Source organism: Aotus nancymaae, unplaced genomic scaffold (assembly GCF_030222135.1).
Source record: "Aotus nancymaae isolate 86718 unplaced genomic scaffold, 86718_ANA_hifiasm-v0.15.2.pri h1tg000010l, whole genome shotgun sequence".
Taxonomy (NCBI): Eukaryota; Metazoa; Chordata; class Mammalia; order Primates; family Aotidae; genus Aotus; species Aotus nancymaae.
Genome location: NW_026988421.1, coordinates 59,437,341 through 59,462,934, shown reverse-complemented (window position 1 = coordinate 59,462,934; position 25,594 = coordinate 59,437,341). Strand labels below are relative to the sequence as shown.

The 25,594-nt window shown below is 38.6% G+C and overlaps 1 protein-coding gene across 5 annotated transcripts in view; it reads left to right on the top strand.

Annotated features, from left to right (window-relative positions):
- Positions 1–25,594, top strand: part of CTNNA3 (catenin alpha 3) — a 1,835,081-nt gene that overhangs the window by 117,741 nt on the left and 1,691,746 nt on the right. For 4 of the 5 annotated variants that reach the window (XM_064374172.1, XM_064374173.1, XM_064374171.1 and 1 more), the window contains exon 3: positions 15,448–15,640. The exons of the other annotated variant lie outside the window; for it this stretch is intronic. In XM_064374172.1, the coding sequence (XP_064230242.1) occupies positions 15,448–15,640 (193 nt within the window). The remainder of the gene's footprint in view (positions 1–15,447; positions 15,641–25,594) is intronic. 5 annotated transcript variants of the gene reach the window in all.

Below are 25,594 nucleotides of genomic sequence, written 5' to 3'. Positions count from 1 at the left end.
AAAGTAAAAAAAAAGGAGATGCTGGAGAGATTGCAGAGAAAAAGGAATGCTTACACACTGTTGGTTGGAGTGTAAATTAGTTCAGCCATTGTGGAAAACAGTGTGGCAGTTCCTCAAAGACCTAAAAACAACTACCATTTGACCCAGTATTCCCATGACTGGATATATAGTCAGAGTAATCATTCCACCATAAAGACATATGCACATGCATGTTCATTGAAGCACCATTCACAATAGCAAAGTCATGGAATCAACATAAATGTCCATCAGTGGTAGACTGAATAAAGGAAATGTGGTATATATACACCATGGAATACTATGCTGTCATAAAAAAGAATGAGATTATATCCTTTGTAGGAACATGGAAGGAGCTGGAGGCCATTATCTTTAACAAACTAATGCAGGAACAGAAAACCAAATACCACATGTTCTCACTTATAAGTAGGAGATAAATGATGAGAACACATGGACACACAGAGGGGAGCAACAGACACTGGGGCCTACCCCAGAGGGTGGAGGGAGAGAATCAGGAAGAATAACTGTTGGGTGCTAGGCTTAATACCTGGGTGATGAAATAATCTGTACAACAACTTTTCATGACATGAGTTTACCTATATAAGAAATCTGCACATGTACCCCTGAACTTAAAACTTAAAAAACAAATATTAAATTTAGTTTAAAAAACTGGCATTTTCCTAAAGAATAGTAATGTTTAAAATGACAAAATCTACATGTACTAGAATTAATATATTAACAGTTAGGTTTCCTGAGAAATACTACACCTAATTGTTAGGGTTTCTCTTTTTTCTTTTTTTTTTAATATATATTTTATTGTGTTTTAGGTTTTGGGGTACATGTGAAGAACATGCAAGATTGTTGCATAAGTACATACATGGCAATGTGGTTTGCTGCCTTCCTCTCCATCACCTATATCTGGCATTTTCCCCCATGCTATCCCTCCCCAACTCCCCGCCCCCTCACTGTTCCTCCCCTAGTTCCCCCCAACAGACCCCAGTGTGTGTGATGCTCCCCTCCCTGTGTCCACGTGTTCTCATTGTTCAACACCCACATATGAGTGAGAACATGTGGTGTTTGATTTTCTGTTCTTGTGTCAGTTTGCTGAGAATGATGGTTTCCAGGTTCATCCATGTCCCTATAAAGGACATGAACTCATCAATTTTTATGGCTGCATAGTATTCCATGGTCAGTCCTGTGACTTCTTCTCCAGTTATACATTGTTTTTAAGATATCTCATTCAATCTTTGATTTAAAATTTTTTTTTCCCTAAACATGTTTAAAATTTTGGTAAGACCAGCAAAACTACTGATAAGTGAACAATTAAATTGAAAAGGTAAGCTATATGAAACATATCTCCAGCTTTTACCTCTTTCAATTCCAGAATTGTGTACTAGTCTCCACTTTAGCAACTCTAAAAGGCAAATTTAACATGGCTAATGCCACGGTAATCCATGAACTCTTGATTTCCCTTCCTACTCATGTCTCTTTACTTTCCTCATCTAAGTAAATATTGCCTCCATTTACCCAGCTGCTCAGGTCACATGCCAGAGAGTCATCCTTATGCCATATTGCTTTCATAATCCATATCCAATCTGTCAGCAAACCTTGTTGACACTTCAGAATATACCAAAATTCTGTCACTTCTTAACTCCACCGCTGCTTACTCAAAAAAGCCAGTATGGTCTTCACTTGGGCTATCGCAATGGCCTCCTAACTGCTTTCCCTTCTTCTATTCCTCACCCCATCCTTGCCCACTGTCTAGTCTGTTTTGCATAGAGCATTTAGAATAATGCTGTAAAATTTTGGGTCAGATCATGTTACTTTCCTGTTTCAAGCACTTCAGTAACTTCTAGTCATAGGAAGGGAATTGAGAGTGTAGGTGGTGATCTACAAGGCCTGCACAGTTTGGTGCCTCAATACCAACCTTCCTGCTGCTCCTGGAATACCACAGTCAAGCTCTTGTTCTGCATTTCTTTCTTCTGTTTGGGATGTTTTCCTCCAGATATTTAAAAATGTCTTATTCTTCTATTTCCTTGGGTCCTTCTCATTGAATCAGAGATACTTTCCCTAATACCAAATCTAAACTAGCCCTTCCCCTTCCCTCTTGATTTTCTGACCCTTCTTAACTTTTCTCATAGCATCTGTCAATACCTGCTATTGGCCAGGTGCAGTGGCTCATACCTGTAATCTGAGCATTTTCGAGGCTGAGGCAGGCAGATCACTTGAGGTCGGGAGTTTGAGACCAGCCTGGCAAACGTGGTGAAACCCATCTCTACTAAAAACACAAAAATTAGCTGGGCATGGTGGCAGGCACTGTATTGCCAGCCACTTGGGAGGCTGAGGCATGAGAATCACTTGAACCCAGGAGTCAGAGCTTGTGGTGAGCCAAGATTGCACCCCTGCACTCTAGCCTGGGTGATAGAGTGAGACTCTATCTCAAAAAAAAAAAAAAAAGAATACCTGCCATTGCGTTACACGATTACTTATGTATTTGTTTATTCTCTGTCCCCTCTCCTTAGAATGAGGCTCATTGCTGTGTTCTTCTGGCACAGTGTAGGTGCATCATCAATATTTGTTGAATGGTGGAGTCCAAAGTTGTTTATTTTTGGGTGGTAAGTGGTTAAGTAAAAACTGGAAGAAACTAATTTGGTATTAGTCTCAGCATGTGGTCTTTTCCTAGTTGTGTTTAGCTCCATATTTATCCAGGAGTAAGTGTACTTCTTGGATTAGGATATTTAGCTACAGCTGCTTATGTGTTTGACATGTAAATCTCTTTGCTTTGTTATGCCATCTGCGTGGCACAGAGAGCTGGTGGAATTGGAGAGGGATGTACATGTGCTTTGTTCTTGTCCCTTAATAGCTCTGAGTAATGGCTTATGTTAGCAGTGGTTGTTAATCTAACAAACAAAACCCTAAATTATATTTTTAAAAAGGTTATGGTTGTTTTACACTTTTTGTATCATTTGTGGTAAAGATTGTTTTGGGTTAAATTGTGCCATTCCCCACCTCCAAATTCATGTATTGAAGCCCTAACCCCAGTGCCTCAGAATGTGACTGTATTTGGAGTTAGGGCCTTTGGATATAGAGGTATTTAAATTAAAATGGGGTCATTTGGGTGGACCGTAATCCAATATGACTGGTGTCCTCATCAGAAGAGAAGATTAGGATGTATGTGAAAGGCACCATGGTTGTGTGCATACATGTGAAGACACAGAGAGAGGACAGCCATCCGACAGCCAAGGAGTGAGGCCTTAGGAGAAACCAAACCTGTTGACACCTTGTTCTTGGACTTCTGACCTCCAGAATTGTAAAAAAAAAATTTCTGTTGTTTAACCTAGGGGTCCCCAATCCCTAGGCCTCCAGTACCAGTACCAGTTGAGTACCCCAACTGGTGCCTGTCCATTGCCTGTTAGGAACTGGGCCACACAACAGGAGATGAGTGGTGGGCGGGTAAGCAAGAGAAACTTCCTCTGTATTTACAGCCACCCTGTAAATACAGGGTGTTTGTTTGCAGCCACCACGTAAATATAGGGTGTTTGTTTGTTTGTAATGCAAAATTGTTTGCATTACTGCCTGAGCTCCACCTCCTGTCAGATCAGCAGCTGCATTAGATTCTCATGGGAGCACCCTATTGTGATCTAGGTTGTTTACTCCTTATGAGAATCTAATGCCTGACGATCTGTCACTGTCTCCCATCACCCCCAGATGAGACCGTCTAATTGCAGAAAACACAAGCTCAGGGCTCCCGCTGATTGTACATTATGGTGAGTTGTATAGTTATTTCATTATATATTATAATGTAATAACAATATAAAGTACACAATAAATGTAATATACTTGAATCATCCTGAAACCATCTACCCCACCCTGGTCTGTGGAAAAGTTGTCTTCCATAAAACAGATCTCTGGTACCAAAAAGGTTGGGGACCCCTGGATTAAGCCACCCAGTCTGTGGTATTTTGTTATGGCAGCCCTAGAAAACTAATAAAAGGATTGAAAAAATGAAAAAATGAGTAATAAAAAGGATGTGCCTGCTCTTTTTATTTATAGTTTGAAAATGAATTATGGTAATCTGTCTTTTTGGGGGAGGGCAAAAAAAGACTGAATATAATATACTTGATCACTTTGATCAGACCCCAACTAAACTAGATAGGAGATATAGCAGAAAATCCCATGTTAAAGACTTCCTTTTAATGAAAGCTACCATGTGCTATCACTAAACTTGAATTTTGCTGTAGTAACCCATTCTTTTAGTAATCTTGTAGGAATTACTGAACATTGTGGCTCTTGGTTTAAAGGCTTCTAAAATGTATGGTTTCATTCATTTTTTATTTTTTTCATCAAGTCAACCACTGTTTATTTTTCCCAGTACACTGGCTCTGGGTTATTAGGATGAGTCAAACATGGCCCCTGTCCTTATTGAGTTCATGGTAGAGCAGAGGAGGCAATATGTTAACAGGTAATTACAAGACAGTATAATGAACGATGCAAGAGCTATGAACAATGGGCTGCGAGGGGAAGGAGTCACCCCAGGTTGAGATTGCTGAACATTTCCTGTTCTGACCCTAACAAGCAGTTTTGTAGAGTCTGTGGTTGGACTCTACAAATAGATGAAAATGAAAATTTAGTCAGGATTAAGATCAAAATTGCCTCATAAACTATGCTAAAGAGTTTGGACTTTGCTTCTAGGCAGCAGGTAGCCTACAGGTAGTGCAAGTACCACAGATTTGCACTTTCAAGGGCTCTAGTGGGAATGTAGAGCTGGTGTGGAGGCAGTGAGATCTCTTAGGAGAGGCTTCATGAAAGACTCAATGAGGGGCAGAATCATTGCACATCACACACTTTTCATAATGATAGATTGGTAGATGGGGCAGAGATTGATTGCCTATTTCTGTGTCATGGATGACAAGGACTTAGGAAGATGAGAGAGGAGAAGCCCAGATGATCTCTGGGTTTCTGCTTCAGGTTAGAGGTGTGTCAATATTCCACCATCAGTATTTTTTACCTCAAACCTGAAGCAGAAACCTGAAGCAGAAACTTTGGGTTAGAGGTAAAAAATACTGATGGTGGAGAGGTGGGTTGGTGGACAAAGACTTGTCTACTTTGGGGCATGCTGTGTTTTCATTTTCTATCACCTATTAAATTAAATATTAACTCTTTCCTTGACTTTTATAACTTTTTATTCAAGATGCGACCTATTTCTTAGCCTTCTCACCCCATTTCCTGTTTTTACCCCATGGTTTGCTAAGTTTGACTGTCTGCTACTTTTAGACAATATAAATTTTGGCCTCTTTCCCTTTGCACACAGTTTTCTTCCCCTGGCTTATGTCCCTTCTGTCTCTTCTGGTTGAAGATGATCTGTTCTTAAAGGCTCTTCTTAGAAGCCCTACTTAATCCTTGTGAATGTTTGCATTTTTGGCAGCACTTTCTTTGTACTTATATAAGGGTAAATAGTTATTATTCTGCCTTTTATGTTGCAACTAGTTGTGTATTTCTCTTATTGCCAAATTGGAGCTTATTCATATTTATTTCCTGAATACCTAGGGTATTATTTTGAACAAAATATGTGCACAATAAGTGTTTATTGGCTTGAAAGGAATTAAAAGAAGATTGAAGTTGGTTTGTGGGGCTGTTGAATGTTATCTAGAGGCATGCATTTTTTTTGGGTTCTCAACCCTTTAATCTTCCTCTGTACTTTTGTTAATTCAGTTGGGTTGTTTTTGGTAGAAGTAAAAAAATAGTTGAAATTATCAATGACTTGAAGAAGGGACACCCCCTTTCCTCGCTGAGACTCAGTTTTTACTTTGAAAGATCGCTGTTTTTACTTATGTATAGGCAGTTTTATTTTTCTACCCTTCTACTTTCTTTCAGAACCCTGTTGAAGTTTCAGCTAATTAACATAGCTTAAATGTCTTATACTTTATTTCATACATTAAAATTAACTCAAGGGAGCAAAAGTGTCCCTGAAGGCTCCTGTGAGCTATTGGAGGAAGGTTAAAATTCAAAGTGGTTTAGCTAATAAACAAGAAAAGAGATGGCTGTTAACATGGCTTTTTTATTCTACAATGAGAGGAGAATTTAAAAAAATTGGAACTATATTGGGAAGGAACAAGGTTATAGAATATAATTGTGTTACCCAAGGGTTGGCATTAAAAAAGACATTTCACAAAGCTAGCATCTGAGATGCTAAAGCAATTGTTGCACTGATACAACAAATAAAAGTCACGACATAATCTACAGAGTTCCTATTGTGTGTTAGTGTGGCTCTATATAATGACAGTTGATGGCTAGATTAAAAGCACATCAGTTTAATTTTCAGCATCTTTAGGGCATCTAGAGAAGCATACCTGAATTAGGAAAATCTATAAAAACCATTTTTTCCCTTAATTTTAAGATATAAATATTTTTACACACCATTTAAAATATATCTGGTTTTGTGGAGTGTTAAACTCGTAGAATTAATAGAGTGGGAATTTCTTCTTTATAAATTAGTTGAAACCTTTAATTTAGCACCATTTCAGTGGAAACTCCTTCCTGTAACTATGATGAAGGTGTGTCTTCGTAACTTAGCACAGATTTACAGACTAAAGAAAATAGCAAACCCAAGCTCTCTAATGCTGCAAGCTTATAGATTTCCTATATGAGAGGGATCCCTAAAGTCTGAGAAAGAGGGGAATGGGAGGGTTGTGTATCAGTGACAAAAGGTAAAGTTAGCAAGACAAGGGCTTGGACCCTACATTAGAATCATCTTCATTGCAAGTTCCAACTGAAGTTTTTATGTTACTTACAGAAGTATAACTGATTTAGTACTGAAAAAGAAAATGAGGACACAGGATTTATTTTACAGGATAACTTGAAAGCTAATTTTACTGGTTGCTCTTATTCCTTCAAGAGGTGGGAGACCTTTTCAAGTAGCATATGCACCCTTCCATCCTCCCCCTTGGTGAGAATCATCTGCTATGGTGAGTCACAGTCACTGATAGAAATAAGTTACGTCTCTTAGGTGAGTTGGGTTAAAAAAATGTAGTTTCAGCTTTCCTTTTTTTCCAAGAATTGTCAAACTATGTTTACTTTCTGAAATAAAAGGAATGATTGAAAACATCACTTGACTTTAATCAATATCAAGTAACTGCATTGGAGTATTTTAAAAGAAGATGTAGGTACGAACAACTTATAAAAGTGAATAACTTGCAAGTTGCAATTGCCTTTTTTGATAGAAGCACAGTGTTCTTATACAATGTTCTTTTCACATTTCTTCTCTGGCACTTATTATAAGGAACAAAGCATTTCTGGAATGCTCATTTTAATTTCAAAGCCTAGGCTATTCTATGGAAAACATTTGGCGCATGGAGGATCTGAACAATAGAGGAGGAATGTGCAGTGGGAAGCATCATGAATTGCAGCACTTAAAATACATTCTGAGGGAACATTTCAGACAATGATACTTATTCTTCGTTTTAAACAAAGGTTTTAAACTAGGTATTATAATTTGTCTTAATCTAGACAAATACCTTTTAACTCTCAATATATAAATTAGACTGAGAAAAGTGAGATATTTGCCTTTTGGAATTTGTGAAAACCCATGTAGTAAATCAGGTTTATTATTATTCTTATATAATCCGTGATGAAGACACATGATCTATTTAGCTCCTTGTAAAGCATATAGAATGTGCTTTGTTAACTGCCTTTATCACATTTAGCATGGGGAGCCCCAAGAGCAAGATAAGCTTAGGTCCAGATAGAATACCTTTGATAAGGATTCCCATAACCAATTTTCTGAACCCATGTGGGGAACAAACTAGAAAATATACATGAAATGCCAATAAATATTTGTGTCATATTATGCATTTTACAAAATACTTTACCTCATTTGACCTTCCCCAGTCTTATAGGATAATAATGATTGTTCTTATTTTCTAAGAGGGGAAACAAAGGACTGCCACAAGACCTTCCACTCTGGGTGATGAACATGGAAATAAAGCAAATTAGAATGAAACAGAGGATCTGTTGAATAAGGGAGGAGGGTAGGAGGGCAGACAAAAATGATTTTCATCTACATTTTTCCCACATAACTTATTAAGTCCTTTTTTAGTTTGTTGATGAAAACTGGGTCCAGATATCTAAGTAAACAAACATCAAATGCTCCATAAACAACCAACAAGCAAAATCTCTGGAGGCTACTAAGCAAGAAGTGTTATGTAGTTTGCTGTCAAAGATGTGGTGCATGATTATTATGAGCCTCCACTGTTTCATGACTTGGAGCAGCTTAGCTTTCAATAGGAGTTTCAGGTCTTCTATTTTAAATATTAGATACAAGTTGTTTTTTTCCTTTCTCCCATTCCTCTATGATGGTGATTTTAAAGCTTTGTTTACAAAAATTTAATCCAAAACTTGTAATTGTGATCCAAGATTTAATTAAGAAATGGGTGTTTTAACCCGGCAGAGACTCAACAAGAAAAGAAAACTACAGGCCAATATCCATGATGAACACAGATGCAAAAATCTTCAATAAAATACTGGCAAACTGATTGCAACAGCACATCAAAAAGCATATCCACCATGATCAAGTAGGATTCATCCCGGGGATGCAAGGCTGGTTCAACATATGCAAGTCTATAAACGTAATTCACCACATAAACAGAACCAAAGACAAAAACCACATGATTATCTCAATTGATGCAGAGAAGGCCTTTGACAAAATTCAACAGCCCTTTATGCTAAAAACCCTCAATAAACTAGGTATTGACAGAACATATCTCAAAACAATAAAAGCTATTTATGACAAACCAACAGCCAATATCATACTGAATGGGCAAAAACTGGAAGCATTCCCTTTGAAATCTGGCACTAGACAAGGATGCCCTCTCTCACCACTCCTATTCAATATAGTACTGGAAGTTCTAGCCAGAGCAATCAGGCAAGAAAAAGAAATAAAGGGTATTCAAATAGGAAAGGAGGAAGTCAAATTGTCTCTATTTGCAGATGACATGATTGTATATCTAGAAGACCCCATCGTCTCAGCCCAAAATCTGAAACTGATAAGCAACTTCAGCAAAGTCTCAGAATACAAAATCAATGTGCAAAAATCACAAGCATTCCTATACACCAATAACAGACTTAAAGAGAGCCAAATCAAGAATGAACTGCCATTCACAATTGCTACAAAGAGAATAAAATACCTAGGAATACAACTAACAAGGAACGTAAAGGACCTCTTCAAGGAGAACTACAAACCACTGCTCAACGAAATAAGAGAGGACACAAACAGATGGAGAAACATTCCATGTTCATGGTTAGGAAGAATCAATATCGTGAAAATGGCCATACTGCCCAAAGTAATTTACAGATTCAACGCTATCCTCATCAAGCTACCAATGACCTTCTTCATAGAACTGGAGAAAACCACCTTAAACTTCATATGGAACCAAAAGAGAGCCCGCATAGCCAAGTCAATTCTAAGCAAAAAGAACAAAGCAGGAGGCATCACACTACCAGACTTCAAACTATACTACAAGGCTACAGTAATCAAAACAGCATGGTACTGGTACCAAAACAGAGATATAGACCAATGGAACAGAACAGAGGCCTCAGAAGCAACACAACATATCTACAACCATCTGATCTTTGACAAACCTGACAAAAACAAGCAATAGGGAAAGGAGTCCCTGTTTAATAAATGGTGTTGGGAAAACTGGCTAGCCATATGCAGAAAGCAGGAACTGGACCCCTTCCTGACACCTTACACTAAAATTAACTCCAGATGGATTAAAGACTTAAACATAAGACCTAACACCATAAAAACCCTAGAAGAAAATCTAGGCAAAACCATTCAGGATATAGGTGTAGGCAAGGACTTCATGACCAAAACACCAAAAGCACTGGCAACAAAAGCCAAAATAGACAAATGGGACCTAACCAAACTCCACAGCTTCTGCACGGCAAAAGAAACAGTCATTAGAGTGAATTGGCAACCAACAGAATGGGAAAAAAGTTTTGCAGCTTACCTATCTGACAAAGGGCTGATATCCAGAATTTACAAAGAACTAAAACAGATTTACAAGAAAAAAACAAGCCCATTCAAAAGTGGGTGAAGGATATGAACAGATATTTTACAAAAGAAGACATACGTGAGGCCAACAAACATATGAAAAAATGTTCATCATCACTGGTCGTTAGAAAAATGCAAATCAAAACTACATTGAGATACCATCTCACGCAAGTTAGAATGGTGATCATTAAAAAATCTGGAGACAACAGATGCTGGAGAGGATGTGGAGAAATAGGAACACTCTTACACTGTTGGTGGGAGTGTAAATTAGTTCAACCATTGTGGAAGACAATGTGGCGATTCCTCAAGGACCTAGAAATAGAAATTCCATTTGACCCAGCAATCCCATTACTGGGTATATATCCAAAGGATTATAAATCGTTCTACTATAAAGACACATGCACACGAATGTTCATTGCAGCACAGTTTACAATAGCAAAGACCTGGAACCAACCCAAATGCCCATCAATGATATACTGGACAGGGAAAATGTGGCACATATACACTATGGAATATTATGCAGCCATCAAGAACGATGAGTTCGCATCCTTTGTAGGGACATGGATGAACCTGGAAGCCATCATTCTCAGTAAACTGACACAGGAACACAAAATCAAACACCGCATGTTCTCACTCATAGGTGGGTGTTGAACAATGGTAACACATGGACACAGGGAGGGGAGCACTACACACTGGGGTCTGTTGGGGGGAAATAGGGGAGGGACAGCGGGGGGTGGGAGGTTGGGGAGGGACAGCATGGGGAGAAATGCCAGATATAGGTGAAGGGGAGGAAGGCAGCAAATCACACTGCCACGTGTGCACCTATGCAACAATCTTGCATGTTCTTCACATGTACCCCAAAACCTAAAATGAAATAAAAAAAGAAGACAAATGTAAAAAAAAAAAAAAAACAACTAGCTTTAACATTAAAAATATACTAATTGAAATATAAAATTTGGTTTTCTCTTTTAAAAAGGATTTTTATATAAATAATATTAAAAGACAAGAAAAAAAGAAATGGGTGTTTTTTAAAATAATATAATTCAGTATGATGTTTTTGTTTCCAAATACAGAAGCTTAATTTTTATTTTGAAGTAATGTTCTTATTATGAGTTTGTTATTATATTTGTTAATATTTGTTTCTTTCTTTTTTTGTTTTTGTTTTTTTTCCCAAGCTTTATTAAGTTAAAATTGGCAAATAAAATTTGTATATATTTATGGTATACCCTGTGACGTTTTGATATATGTATACATTGTAAAATGATTAAATCAAGCTAATTAATACATTTATCACTTTATATACTTGTGTTGAGGAGTTTGTTCAAGTTTTACTACTGGAAGAATACTCTAGAAGCCTACGTATATGTGCATTGTTTTAATTACAGAAACTTCATATAAAAAATATAGAACTCTGATAAAACAGTCAAAAATGAGAGAAGTAGAAATTTATCTCCAAAATATCAAATAATTGTAAAATAAAATTTATACCACGTTTTAGCCAGCAATCTACATTAAGAGGGAGCCAAAAATAATTATAATGAAGTCAGTATTAGTTTATTTAGGCTGAGAATAGAGATAACTAATATTAGGAGAGAGAGAAACATTCTGAATCATGTAAAACAGTGGTTGCCTCAGAGGGCAAAGGCCAAATCCTTACTATGACCTGCTTTCTTGCCTTTTGTAACCTCTCAGATCTGCCTCCTACACTTTCCCCTAACTCATTTGGCCTCTCAAACTGGTCCCAGTCAGTCCCCTGTTGAGAGGCCTTTCCTGACCACCACTGACTCCCACCCTGGCTCACTCTGTTCTCTCCCTCAACTTTGTTTTTCCTCAAAACATTTACTAAGCCTTACATTTTTTATTTGTTTATATGTTTATTGTATGCTGCCCATACTAAGAATGTAAACTCCATGAAAGCATGAAATGCGTTATTATTTTTTATTTTTTCTTTTTTTTGAAAGAAAGGAAAAGAAAAGAAGAAAGAGAGAGAGAAAGAAAGAAAAAAAGAATGAAAGAGAGAAAGAAAGAAGAAGAGAAAGAGGGAGAGAGAACAGGAATCTTGCTCTATTGCCCAGGCTAGAATACAGTCTAAAAATAGGTATTAAAAACCTCTTTTATGCCAATAATTGTGCTTAACAATGGAGACAGGAAGGAATAAGGGAGGAAAATAACAAACAAGCAGCCAACCAATATTTCATTTAAACCTGTGAAATGCTATGCAATTGCTAAGGAGTGATTTACTTCCAATTATGTGGTCACTTTTAGAATAGGTGTGATGTGATACTGAGAAGAATGTATGTTTTGTGGATTTGGGATGGAGAGTTCTGTAAATGTTTATTAAGTTTACTTGTTCCAGGTCTGAGTTCAAGTCCTGGATATCCTTGTTAATTTTCTATCTCATTGATCTAATATTGACAATGTGGTGTTAAAGTCTCCCACTATTAGTGTGTGGGAGTCTAAGTCTCTTTGTAAGTCATTAAGAACTTGCCTTATGTATCTGGGTGCTCCTATATTGGGTGCATGTATATTTAGGATCGTTACCTCTTCTTGTTGCATTGATCCTTTTACCATTATGTAATGTCCTTCTTTGTCTCTTTTGGTCTTTGTTGCCTTAAAGTCTATTTTATCAGAGACGAGAATTGCAACTCCTGCTTTTTTTTTTTTTCTTCTCTCCATTTGGTTGGTAAATCTTCCTCCATCCCTTTGTTTTGAGTCTTTGTGTATCCTTGCATGTGAGATGGGTCTGGATGCAGCATACCGATGGGTTTTGGCTTTTTATCCGATTTGCCTGTCTGTGTCTTTTGATTGGAGCATTTAGTCCATTTAAATTCAGAATTAATATTGATATATGTGAGTTTAATACTGCCATTTAATGCCAGCTGGCTGTTTTGCCCATTAATTGATGTAGATTCTTCATTATGGTGATGCTCTTTACCTTTTGGTATGTTTTTGGAATGGCTGATGCTGGTTGTTCCTTTCTATGTATAATGCTTCTTTCAGAAGCTCTTGGAAAGCAGGCCTGGTGGTGATGAAATCTCTGAGCACTTGCTTGTTCACAGAAAATTTTATTTTTCCTTCACTTATGAAGCTTAGTTTGGCTGGATATGAAATTCTGGGTTGAAAATTCTTTTCTTTAAGGATGTCGAATATTGGCCCCCACTCTCTTCTGGCTTGTAGGGTTTCTGCTGAGAGATCTGCTGTGAGTCTGATAGGCTTCCCTTTGTGGGTAACCCGACCTTTCTCTCTGGCTGCCCTTAGTATTTTCTCCTTCATTTCAACGCTGGTGAATCTAACAATTATGTGCCTTGGGGTTGCTTTTCTTGAGGAATATCTTTGTGTGTTCTCTGTATTACCTGGAGTTGAGTATTGTCCTGTCTTGCTAGGTTGGGAAAGTTTTCCTGGATAATATCCTGAAGAATATTTTCTAGCTTGGATTCATTCTCTTTGTCACATTCAGGTACACCTATCAAATGTAGATTAGGTCTTTTTACATGGTCCCATATTTCTTGGAGACTTTGCTCATTCCTTTTTACCCTTTTTTCTCTAATCTTGTCTTCTCGTTTTATTTCATTGAGTTGGTCTTCGACCTCTGATATCCTTTCTTCTGCTTGATTAATTCGACTGTTAAAACTTGTGCATACTTCGTGAAGTTCTCGTATTGTGTTTTTCAGCTCCATTAATTCACTTATATTCCTCTCTAAATTGTCTATTCTCATTAGCATTTCGTTAAACCTTTTTTCAAGGTTCTTAGTTTCTTTGCATTGAGTTAGAACATGTTCTTTTAGCTCACAGAAATTTCTTATTATCCACCTTCTGAAGCCTGACTCTGTCAATTCATCACACTCATTCTCCATCAGGCCTTGTTCCCTTGCTGATGAGGAGCTGCGATCCCCTGTAGGAGGAGAGGCATTCTGATTTCGGGTGTTTTCAGCCTTTTTGCGCTGGTTTCCTCCCATCTTTGTGGATTTATCCACCTGTCGTCTTTGTAATTGCTGCCTTTCAGATTGGGTCTCTGAAAGGACGTCCAGCTTGTTGGTGATGAAGTTTTTTCTGTTTCTTAGTTTTCCTTCGGTTGATTCTCTCCCAGGTGTTCCAGTCACCTGTTGAAAGGGCACCGGGATCTGTGTAATTTCCCTTGCGGCGACCCACTGTGCCGGCTGAAACAGCAGCATTGAGATTCGTGGCGTTTTTTTGCCCGGGAATCTCCTGGTCTGGCTCCCTGTTTCATTCCTCTTTTCAATCAGCTGAATGGGCGACTCTGCCTTCCCGGAGCTCCAAATGCCAACTAAAAGCGCTCAGTCCTGTATACTCCGCACTGAGAACCGCCGTGCCGGAGCTCCGGCAAAACAGCCACGCCGGCCAAAAGAGTCATTCTAGCGACCCATGGGCCTCCTCTGCTGGGAATCTCCTCGTCTGTGGGCAACAAAAATTCATCTGGGAGTGTGGCGTCCACTCACTCTCTGCGCTTTCACTGGGAGCTGCAATCCTGAGCTGTTGCTAATTGGCCATCTTGGATCTCTCTCACATCGATCTGAAATGCATTATTTTTCCATCATCCAGAACAATGTAGAAAGTAGGTGTTCAGTAAATATTTAACACGGAAATGATTTGATGAGTGGGATAGTTGAAGAGAGGGACATTTTAATGTGTATATTTTGAAATTCAATCGCTATGGCTCTCACTTCTTTCCTATCTTTAGTTGGGAACTCCATGGTGGCCAATGCGCTGTTCTTGGTGCCATGACTTGACTTTTACAGATGAGCCAACAGCACTGGAAATGAGTCATGTTACTATGAAATACAGTTGACTTTTGAACAACACTGGTTTGAACTGTGCAGGTCCACTTTTATTTGGATTTTTTTTCAATAAAAGTTACACCAAGTGTGCCTGCCTCTCCTGCCTTCCCTTCCACCTCCTCCATCTTTTCTGCCTCTTACACCACTGAGGCAGCAAGACCAACCCCTCCTCTTCTTCCTCTTCCTCAGGAATACGAATATGATGAGGATGAAGACCTTTATGATGATCCACTTCTACTTATTGAATTGTAATTATGTTTTCTCTTCCTTACAATTGTTTAAATAATACTATCTTCTCTCTAGCTTATCTTATTGTAAGAATATAGTTATATAGTACATATAGATACAAAATCTGTGTTAATTGACTATGTTATCAGGCGTCTGGTCAACAGTAGGCTATTAGTAGTTATGTTTTTGAGGAGTCAAAAGTTATACTCAGATTTTCAACTGCACAGTGAGTTGGCGCCCCTAACCCTTGAGATGCTCGAGTCAACTCTACTTCCTTTCGTTCTGGGCTGTAATATCCCAGGACTGTGTTCTCCTTACAATTTGTCAATTGAGTACTTTGTATTTTTTCAATTTTAGGTTACCACACTTGTAAACTGTCCCCAGAACCCTTCCAACAGGAAAAAAGGACGTTCAAAAAGAGCCAGTGTTCTTCTAGCTTCTGTGGAGGAAGCAACTTGGAATTTATTAGACAAGGGAGAGAAGATTGCCCAGGAAGCTACAGTTCTAAAGGATGAGCTTACTGCTTCACTTGAGGAGGTTCGCAAAGAAAGTGAGTACTCTAGTCCTGATCAGGAGTAAACTGCATATCTTTAGGGTGTTAGTCACCAAATTAGATTTGTGAGTGTTTTGTTTTTCTTGGCTCCTGTTTTTCAATCTTTTGCAGAGCTGTGAGGAGCTAGCTGTGGGAGGCAGAGAGGCTCATTAGACAGCTCCAAGACTCAGTCCCACTGTGGGCTCTTCTTTTTAGTCGTTTGGTCCCTCCAGGCAATTCCTCTTCCTCCCCCGCCTTGCCATAGCTTTTCCATAAAAAACAAAGAGAAGAGTACCCTTTTTTGGTCATAGAATATAGTGAGAAATGACTAATGAAGCTGAAGATTTGTCTATACATAAATAAATTATGAAGTTCTTTGTAAACAATTGGGAAACAGAAGTTTCAGACCTGATCACCATGGAAGTACATTTTTAACTTTGCAATTTTCTGGAGGTTTACATTTCCTAAACTTTTTAAAAAATGCTTTACATAAACTATGCATGAGCCAAGTTGCTGCTTTGTTAATATTACATAATAAAAGCATATATCTAATCTTTTTGAGATCTTTACTTATAATAATACAGCAATTTCTAATGAATATAAATCTCATCTGTAGGATAGTTTTAAAATAATTGCTGAATATTTTTTGGTTAGTAGAATGATTTTGTATATATTAGCTTTCTGCAAGTATCTATTTTGGGAGGAAAAGGAAAGTTAAATTTTCTTGTTCAGCTTTGTAAAAGAGACTTGGGATTTTTAAATATTTTTCTCCATCAACCCCCAACATAACTTTAAGAAAATCAAGAAGTCTTTGTTAATTAAATGATTAAAACGAATATACTACTCACAGTAAACTTTATGTCAAATGTATGATAGGGGATTACTTGTTATATACTTAAACATTTTTATATTTACATAAATTTATTTTTAAAATAAATTTTATTGTGTATATTTAAGGTATACAACATGATGTTATGGAATACACATACATAGTAAAATGGTTACTATAATAAAGTGAATTGATGTAGTCATCATCTCACAGCTACCCATTTGTCTGTGTGTGTAGCAAGAGCATCTAAATCTACTCATTTAGTAAAACTCCTTAATACAACATAATTAACTATAGTCTTCATGTTGTATGTTAGATCTCTAGAGTTGTTCATTCTTCATAACTGCAACTTTGTATCCTTTGATCTGGATTGGCCCACTTCCTCACTCCTACCGCCAGGCCCTGGTAGATACTGTGTTATTCTCTATCTCTGTCTATGTGACTTTCTTAAAGATTCTACATATAAGTGATATGCAATAGTTTTCTTTCTATGTCTAGCTTATTTTACTTAGCATGAGGTCCTCTAGTTTCATCCATGTTTGCGGGGGTCTGTCCTGCAGGCCCTGACTCAGGAATGGATGAATAATGTACACTCAAACACAGAATACAGTGAATGAGCTGGCTGGGGTGTCCAGGCCACTAAGAAACACTCGAGGAGAGTGCTGTAAAGAGATAGCAGCTGTCGGCCCTGACAGCTGGCCTCACTGGCCTTTATTCAGCACACATTAAATGACAAAAGTCTGAGTCAACACCACTAGAGGTTAAAGATTAAAGGACAGGTTCTGAGGCCTAAAGCAAATACCATTAGTGGGTAATATCCTTAGTCAACCTCCCCCTGAGAGAGCAATCTGAAATATCAAAGGTTAGTTTATAGGACCACATGGGTAAACAAGTTATTCACATAAACTCCCCCACATTTCCTAGCTATTTGCTTTTCTTATCAACTAAAGGTAAAGGGGATAAGGCTGCATTCAGCTGAAACTTCTACTGAAACTATGCAGATTTCTTGGCCTTTCAAGAAGGTTTGTGACTATATAACTTTCTCTAATATTCTTTCCTTAATACTTTTGCCACTACCCTGACTGAACTCCTGCAGTTGTGACAAATGGCAGGATCTCCTTTTTTATGTTGTATGTATAGACAAATTTCTTTATCTATTCATCTGTTGATGGACGCTTAGGTTGCACAAGATAATTTGAAATATATTTGTTGTTTTTCCTTGCTTCTTACCAATTCAGACTCACTCTGTCCTTGTTCTTGATCATCAGCTTTGTCACCAAGTCAGTTTAGACTCTTCCTTTCATTCCACTGTTGCTTCCAGTTAATGTCTAAGTTCAATGAACTTTTTAAAACTTTTCTAAAATTTTTATTTTAGGTTCAGGGTACATATGATGTCATAGGGGTTTGGTGTACAAATTATTTCATCAGTCAGGTTCAATGAATTTTTTCTCCTTTTGTCTCTCAGATCTGCTCTTTCTACTCTATTCCTAACATTGCTTCGTGTGTTCAGGATTATTACATTAGCCTTCCTCCATAGTAAAATCAAATGGATCTTTTAGAAATGAAAATATACTAATTTTACTTCTCTGCTTAAAATCATTTTTAGTAGCTGTTGGAAGATCAGGGAGACTGTCTGCTTAAAATCATTTTTAGTAGCTGTTAGAGGATCAGGGGGACTATCTTTTTCAAAAAAGTTCAAACTTTTAAACTTACCTTCCAAAGCATTTTGTGATTTGGCTTCTACCATTATCTTGCACCTCATTTCCTGTGACTGCTCCTTCCTCAAATATCCCTCCAAACAGGAACTTGCAGTTTCTTGAACGTTCCATGTTGCTTTATACCTCTGTGCATGTGTTACTAGCTGCAGTTATACCTTACTTAACAATGTGGACATGTTTGAGAAATGCATCCATATGGTATTTTGTCATTGTGTGAACATCATAGAGTATACTTACACAACCTTAGATGGTATAGTCTATAACACACCTAGGCCATATGGTATAGCCTTTTCCTAGGCTACAAACCTGTACAGCATGTTACTATACTGAATGCTACAGGCAATTATTAATATAGCATGGCAGTATGTATTTGTATATCTAAACATAGGAAAGACACAGTAAAAATATGGTATACAAATTAAAAAATGATATACCTGTGTAGGGCACAGACAATGAATGGAAGTTGCAGGACTGTAAGTTGCTTTGGGTGAGCCAGTGAGTGCTGAATGCCTAGGACATTACTGAATGTCACTGTAGACTTTATAAACAATATACACCTAGGCTACCCTAAATTTATTTGAAAATAGTTTTCATTCTTCTGTAATAAGTTAGACTTAGCTTACTTTATAAACTTAATTTTTTTTAAACTTTTTGTCTCTTGCAGTAATACTTAGATTAACACAAATACATTGTACAGCTACATAAAAATATTTTCTTTCTTTATGTCCTTGTTCTATAAGCTTTTTTTCTTTTCTTTTTTTTTTTGAGACAGAGTCTTGCTCTATTGCCAGACTAGAGTGCAGTGGCATGATTTCAGCTCACTGCAACCTCTGCCTCCTGGGCCCCAGTGATTCTCCTGCCTCAGCCTTCTGCGTAGCTAGGATTACAGGCATGCGCCACTATGCCTAGCTAATTTTTTGTATTTTTAGTAGAGACAGGGTTTCACCATCTTGGCCAGGATGGTCTCGATCTCTTGACCTCATGATCTGCCTGCTTTGGCCTCCCAAAGTGCTGGGATTAGAGGCGTGAGCCACCAGACCTGGCAGCTTTTTTTCTTTCTTTCTTTTTTTTTTTTTTGAGATGGAGTTTCGCTCTTGTTACCCAGGCTGGAGTGCAATGGCGTGATCTCGGCTCACCGCAACCTCCTCCTCTTGGGTTCAGGCAATTCTCCTGCCTCAGCCTCCTGAGTAGCTGGGATTACAGGCACGCGCCACCATGCCCACCTAATTTTTTGTATTAGTAGAGACGGGGTTTCACCATGTTGACCAGGATGGTCTCTGTCTCTTGACCTCGTGATCCACCTGCCTCGGCCTCCCAAAGTGCTGGGATTACAGGCTTGAGCCACCGTGCCCGGCCGCTTTTTTTCTTTTTAAAATTTTTAATTATTATTTTTTTTTACTGTTTAAAGTTTTCTACTAAAATCTAAGACACAGATACACCCATTAGCCTAGATCTACACAGAGTCAGGGTTATCTTTATCACTGCCTTCCATGTTCATATCTTGTCCCACTGAAAGGTCTTCAGGGGCAATAACATGCATGGGAATTTTCATCTCCTATGATAACAATGCCTTCTTCTGGAATACCTCCTGAAAGACCTTCTGGAGGCTGTATTACAGTTATCTTTTTTTTTTTTTTTTTTTTTAAATAAATAGGAATAGTCTAAAATGGCAATAAAAAGTCAGCATAAGAGGTTTGTTTACATCAGTATCACCAAAACCCACAGGCGTTGCACTACAATGTTATTATGGCGATGAGGTCACTAGGCAATAGGAGCTTTTTGACTCTACTATAATCCTGTGGAACCATTATCATGTATACATCTGTTGTTGCTCAAAATGTTGTTATGCAGAACATGACCATATTCCTGTCACTTGGATTGTCTTTCTAATTCAGCCAGTTCTTACTCATGTAGCAAAGCTGAAACCAGGTCATCTTTTCCAGGAAGTGTTTCCTGACCCCTCGATGCTTATTTAGATGACTATCTTCTGTGTCCTCACAGACTCTGAACATCTCTCATTCATGACACTGACCACCCCATACAGTAAACATTGATATACTTGTTTAGTAAATCTTGACTGTTAGTTAATTTATTGAGTGTGGCAGGTACCAGGTGCTATTTGATTACCAATGCCTGACACATAACAGATAACTGTGAAATGTTTGTTAAATAAATTAAAAAGTCAAAGCATCCTTCTGTCACTTTATATTATAAAATTTTATAATAGTCTTATCTTTGCTTTTATGGCAAGTTAACTTTCATAATTATAGTTTCTCTGTTGAGTCTTTGGTAAGGGATACGAGCCCTATTCTGATATTGTTTCTGTAGGAAAATATGATCTATTTGACAACATAGTTTCCATAAACTGCCTGGTAATAAGTATGTAAGACATTAGTCATTCTCAGAAGGGAACCGTAATTGCCATGAGATGGTATTTGCTTTTGTTTTTAAGTAAGTTAACCTTTTTAGATCAAAAAAGGAAGTTATTTTAAAGAGAAGTTTTCAAAGAAAAGTCTGGATTCCAGGATTATGCTGTACAGGGTATATCATTCACTGTGTTCTGTTATAATGTGTGAAATACCTCTACATGTCATTTGCTGTATACACAACAGATTCATTTGGTTAAAGATCACCAAGTGCTTTACCTGCGATTCATTTGACAAACTGCCACAATGAGCTACTGCCAGTGACTTCAGTGTGGGAGGAAAACAATGCAATAGCACATGGTTCTGGAATTTGGGGTACAGCCAATGATTATCTTATGGAGAGTGGGGATAGTGATAGTGAGAGCATTGTTCCCAAAAGCTTGGAAGGAATTTTAAGCTCAGTGGTGGGGTTGAAGTATAAGGAGAATGGATTCTGATCCAATAAACTGTCAAATACTGGAAACGTATTTTAAGTAGTTTTGAGTTTTTTTTTTTTTTTTAAGGTATTTGTCCAGTGGTGTAAGTGAAGGACTAATGAAGAGCAACTAACAAGGTTATTGGAAAAGTGAAAATCTATTGAGAGTAGAGATAGCTTTATTATATATTTATTGACTTATTTTTAAGAATTTTGAGACAAATTTAGAAAATTTTTCCTTCTCATAAAGACACAGTATAGTTTATGTAGCCTTACTACAAGATCCTGTTTTATTGCTTTCAGTGGCTTTTATTTATAGACTTGAAGTGGTAAATAATGTGGGCATTTTGGTTATCTAAAGAACTTATCCATAAAAGGTGAAACATGGGTAGTATAAGGGACATATGGTGAAAGGAAAGGTAATATGTAGGTAGAAGTGTAGAGATTCAGCAGAGGTGGTTCACATTGTAAGTAATTACTTATAGTTACTCATGATCTTATAGCATACTCCTACATTTATACCTATACAATGGCAAAGTATTAAATTTGGCATTTCTTTAAGTAGTTATAGAATCCTCATAGAGCTGTTATCCAGGAATTAGTTAAGAGTTGTTTATAATGTCTAGATTACATGTTTCGCCTGTAGTAAATATACTACCTTTATGTAGTTTCTATTACCCTACAATTTCTAGACATTGCTTCTAAACCAGGGGTCCCCAACCCTGGGCCATGGACTGGTACTGGCACATGGCCTTTTAGGAATTGGGCCGCACTGCAGGAGGTGAGCGGCAGGCAAGTGAGCTTTACTGTCTAAGCTCTACCTCCTGACAGATCAGATGCAGCATTAGAGTCTCATAGGAGTATGAACCCTATTGTGAACAGTGCATGTGAGGAATCTAGGTTGTGTGCTCTTTACGAGAATCTAATGCCTGATGATTTAAGGTGGAACAGTTTCATCTTGAAACCATCCCCATTCCCCACCCCCCCCCCCCCACCATCTGTGGAAAAATTGTATTCCACGAAACCAGTTTCTGGTGCCAAAAAGTTTGGGGACCACTGTTCTAAACTATGCAAGTGGTTATTTTTAATGTTTTCAATGGTTTATTGAAGAATAACATATATACAGAAAAGTGTACACATTATCTCTAACAACACTAAATTTCAATATAGTGAACACACTCATGTAACCTCCACCCACATCACAAAATAGAATATTATTAGAACCCTAAGAGCACCTTTTGTGTCCCCTACTGGCTGCTACTCCCTCACCTCAAAGGTAATTATTATCCTGACTTCTAACACTGTAGGTTAGTTTTGCCTCTTTTTCAACTTTAAGTAGTAAGATTACATAGTATGTTGTGTTTTGTGTCTGATTTGTTTTGCTTAATGTTGTATGTCTGTGAGAGATCACCATATAGTAGTTCATTCATTCGTTGATGAATAGACCATAATAATAGCCAGAGCTCTCCTGTATGAGATGTCTCTTTGGTTATACGGGGGTCAGAGAGCTGCTTGAGGAGGCAATCTGTCCCTTATCAGAGCTCAAGTGCTGTGCTGGGAGCTCCGTTACTCCCTTCAGAGCTGTTGGGCAGGGATGTTTAAGTCTGCTGCAGTGGAACTCACAACTGCCTATTTTTCCCGGTGCTCTGTCTCAGGAAGGTGGGGCTTTATTTATAAGTCCCTGATAGGCTGCTGCCTTTCTTCAGAGATGCCTTGCCCAGCAAGGAGGGCATTTAGTCAGAGTCTCCCTACAGATGCGTTGCAGGCTCTGCCCAGCTGCTGTGTAAAATTCCTTTAGATTTTGTTTACACAGGCAAGGGTAGAACTGCCTCAGTAATGGTGGATGCCCCTCCCCTCACTGAGCTCGACTGACCCAGGTCGAGCTCAAACTGCTGTGCTGGCTGTGAAAATCTCAAGCCAGTGGGTTTCAGTTTGCTGGTCTTTGTGGTGGTGAGACTTGCTGAGCCAGATCATTTGGCTCCCTGCCTTCAACCCCCAGTTTTCCAGGAGAATCGGTGGTTCTGAGCACTAGACCTGTCTTTCAAGAGGTCCTTAAAACCCATTTACACCTAGTGTTCCATTATTGGAACACTAAGCATGTGGGAATTATTTGCATTCTACTGATGAAGTTCATGACCAAGGTCTGATTGCAAAAATTGAAAAAATTGCCAGCACAGGTATAAATGGATTAAGGGAGTGCTAAATATGGAAACAAAGGACTGTTACTAGCCATCACAAAACACACTTAAGTACATAGACCCAATGCACTATAAAGCAACTACATAATCAAGTTACATAAACACAAGGTAACAACATGATGGCAGGTTCAAATCTGCACGTATCAATCAATATTAACCATAAAAATAAATGGGTTTGAGGAGTGTGGGGGAAGATGGCCGAATAGGAACAGTTCTGGAGTTTAGTTCCCAGTGAGAAGAACACAGAAGGTGAGTGAACACCGCATTTTCAAACGAGTTATTACTGCCTACAGACCAGGAGATTCCCTGGCTGAAAAGTGCCACGAGTTTCCAGCCCATCTGTTTCAGCCAGCGCAGTGGGTCTCCCCACAAAACTCACACAAATCTGGGCGGCCATTTCAACTGGTGCCTGGAACGCCTGGGAGACAGAGCTGCCCATTCAACTGAGAAAGAGGGGGCTGAAACAGGGAGCCAGGTGATCTGGCTCGGTGGGTCCCACCCCAACAAAGACCAGCAATCTGAAACACTCTGGATCCGGGATGGTTCAGCTCTGTTGGGGGAAGGGTGTTCGCCATTACCAAGGCAGTCCGCCATTACCGAGGCAGTCCACCATTACAGAGGCCGTCTGCCATTACTGAGGCAGATCGCCATTACAGAGGCAGTTCTAACCATACCTCTATAGACAAAACCACAAGGAAGTTCACACAGCAGCTGCACAGAGCCCATGACAGCTCAGCAATGCCTCTGCTGGCAAACTCTGATGAGGCTACCTCCTTGCTGGGCAGGACAGCTCTGAAGAAAGGCAGCAGATTGACAGCAACTTATAAATAAAGCCCCACCTTCCCAGGACAGAGCACTGGGAAAAAAGGCAGTTATGAGTTCTGTTGCAGCAGACTTGAACGTACCTGCCCAGCAGCTCTGAACAGAACAATGGAGCTCACAGCTCAGCACTTGAGCTCCTAAAGGGACAGACTGTCTCCTCAAGTAGCTCCCCGACCCCCACATAATCAAAGAGACACCTCATAAAGGAGAGCTCAGGCTGACATCTGGTGGGTATCCTTCTCGGACAAAAATAACAGAAGAAGAAACTGGTAGCAACCCTTACTGTTCTGCAGCCACTGCAGGTGAGCCCCAGGCAAGTAGGATCTGGAGTGGACCTCCAGCAGTCCTATAGCAGGGTGGCCTGACTGTTAGAAGAAAAACTAAGAAACAGAAAGAAATAACTTCATCAGCAACAAAAAGGACGTCCACTCAGAGACCCCATCTGAAAGTCACCAACCACAATGACCACAGGTAGATAAATCCACAAAGATGGGAAGAAACCAGTGCAAAAAGGATGAAAACACTCAAAATTAGAATGCCTCTCCTCCTCCAAGGGATCACAACTCATCACCAACAAAGGAACAAAGCTGGATGGAGAATGAGTCTGATGAATTGACAGAAACAGGCTTCAGAAAATGGGTAATAACAAACTTCTCTGAGCTAAAAGAACATATTCTAACCCAATGCAAAGAAACTAAGAACCTTGAAAAAAGGTTTGACGAAATGCTAATGAGAATAAACAGCTTAGAGAAGAATATAAATGACTTAATGTAGCTGAAAAACACAACATGAGAACTTCACGAAGCATACACAAGTTTTAGTAGTCGAATTGACCAAGCAGAAGAAAGGATATCAGAGATTGAAGATCAACTCAATGAAATAAAATAAGAAGGCAAAATTAGAGAAAAAAGAGTACAAAGAAATGAACAAAGCCTCCAAGAAATATGTGATCATGTGAAAAGACCTAATCTACGTTTGATAGGTGTATCTAAATGGGACAGGAAGAATGAATCCAAGCTGGAAAACACTCTTCAGGATATTATCTGAGAGAACTCCCCCAACCCAGCAAGGCAGGCCAACATTCAAGTCCAGGAAATACAGAGAACACCAGAAAGATATTCCTCAAGAAGAGCAACCCCAAGGCACATAACAGTCAGATTCACCAGGGTTGAAATGAAGGAAAAAATGCTAAGGGCAGCCAGAGAGAAAGGTTGGGTTACCCACAAAGGGAAGCCCATCAAACTCACAGCAGATCTCTTAGCAGAAACCTTACAGGCCAGAAGAGAGTGGGGGGCCAATATTCAACAACCTTAAAGAAAAGAACTTTCAACCTAGAATTTCATATCCAACCAAACTAAGCTTTATAAGCGAAGGAGAAATAAAGCCCGTTATGAACAAGCAATTGCTGATAGATTTCATCACTACCAGGCCTGCCTTACAAAAGCTCCTGAAAGAAGCACTAAACATAGAAAGGAACAACCAGTACCAGCCACTCCAAAAATGTACCAAATGGTAAAGAGCATCGACACAATGAAGAAACTGCATCAACTAATGGGTAAAACAA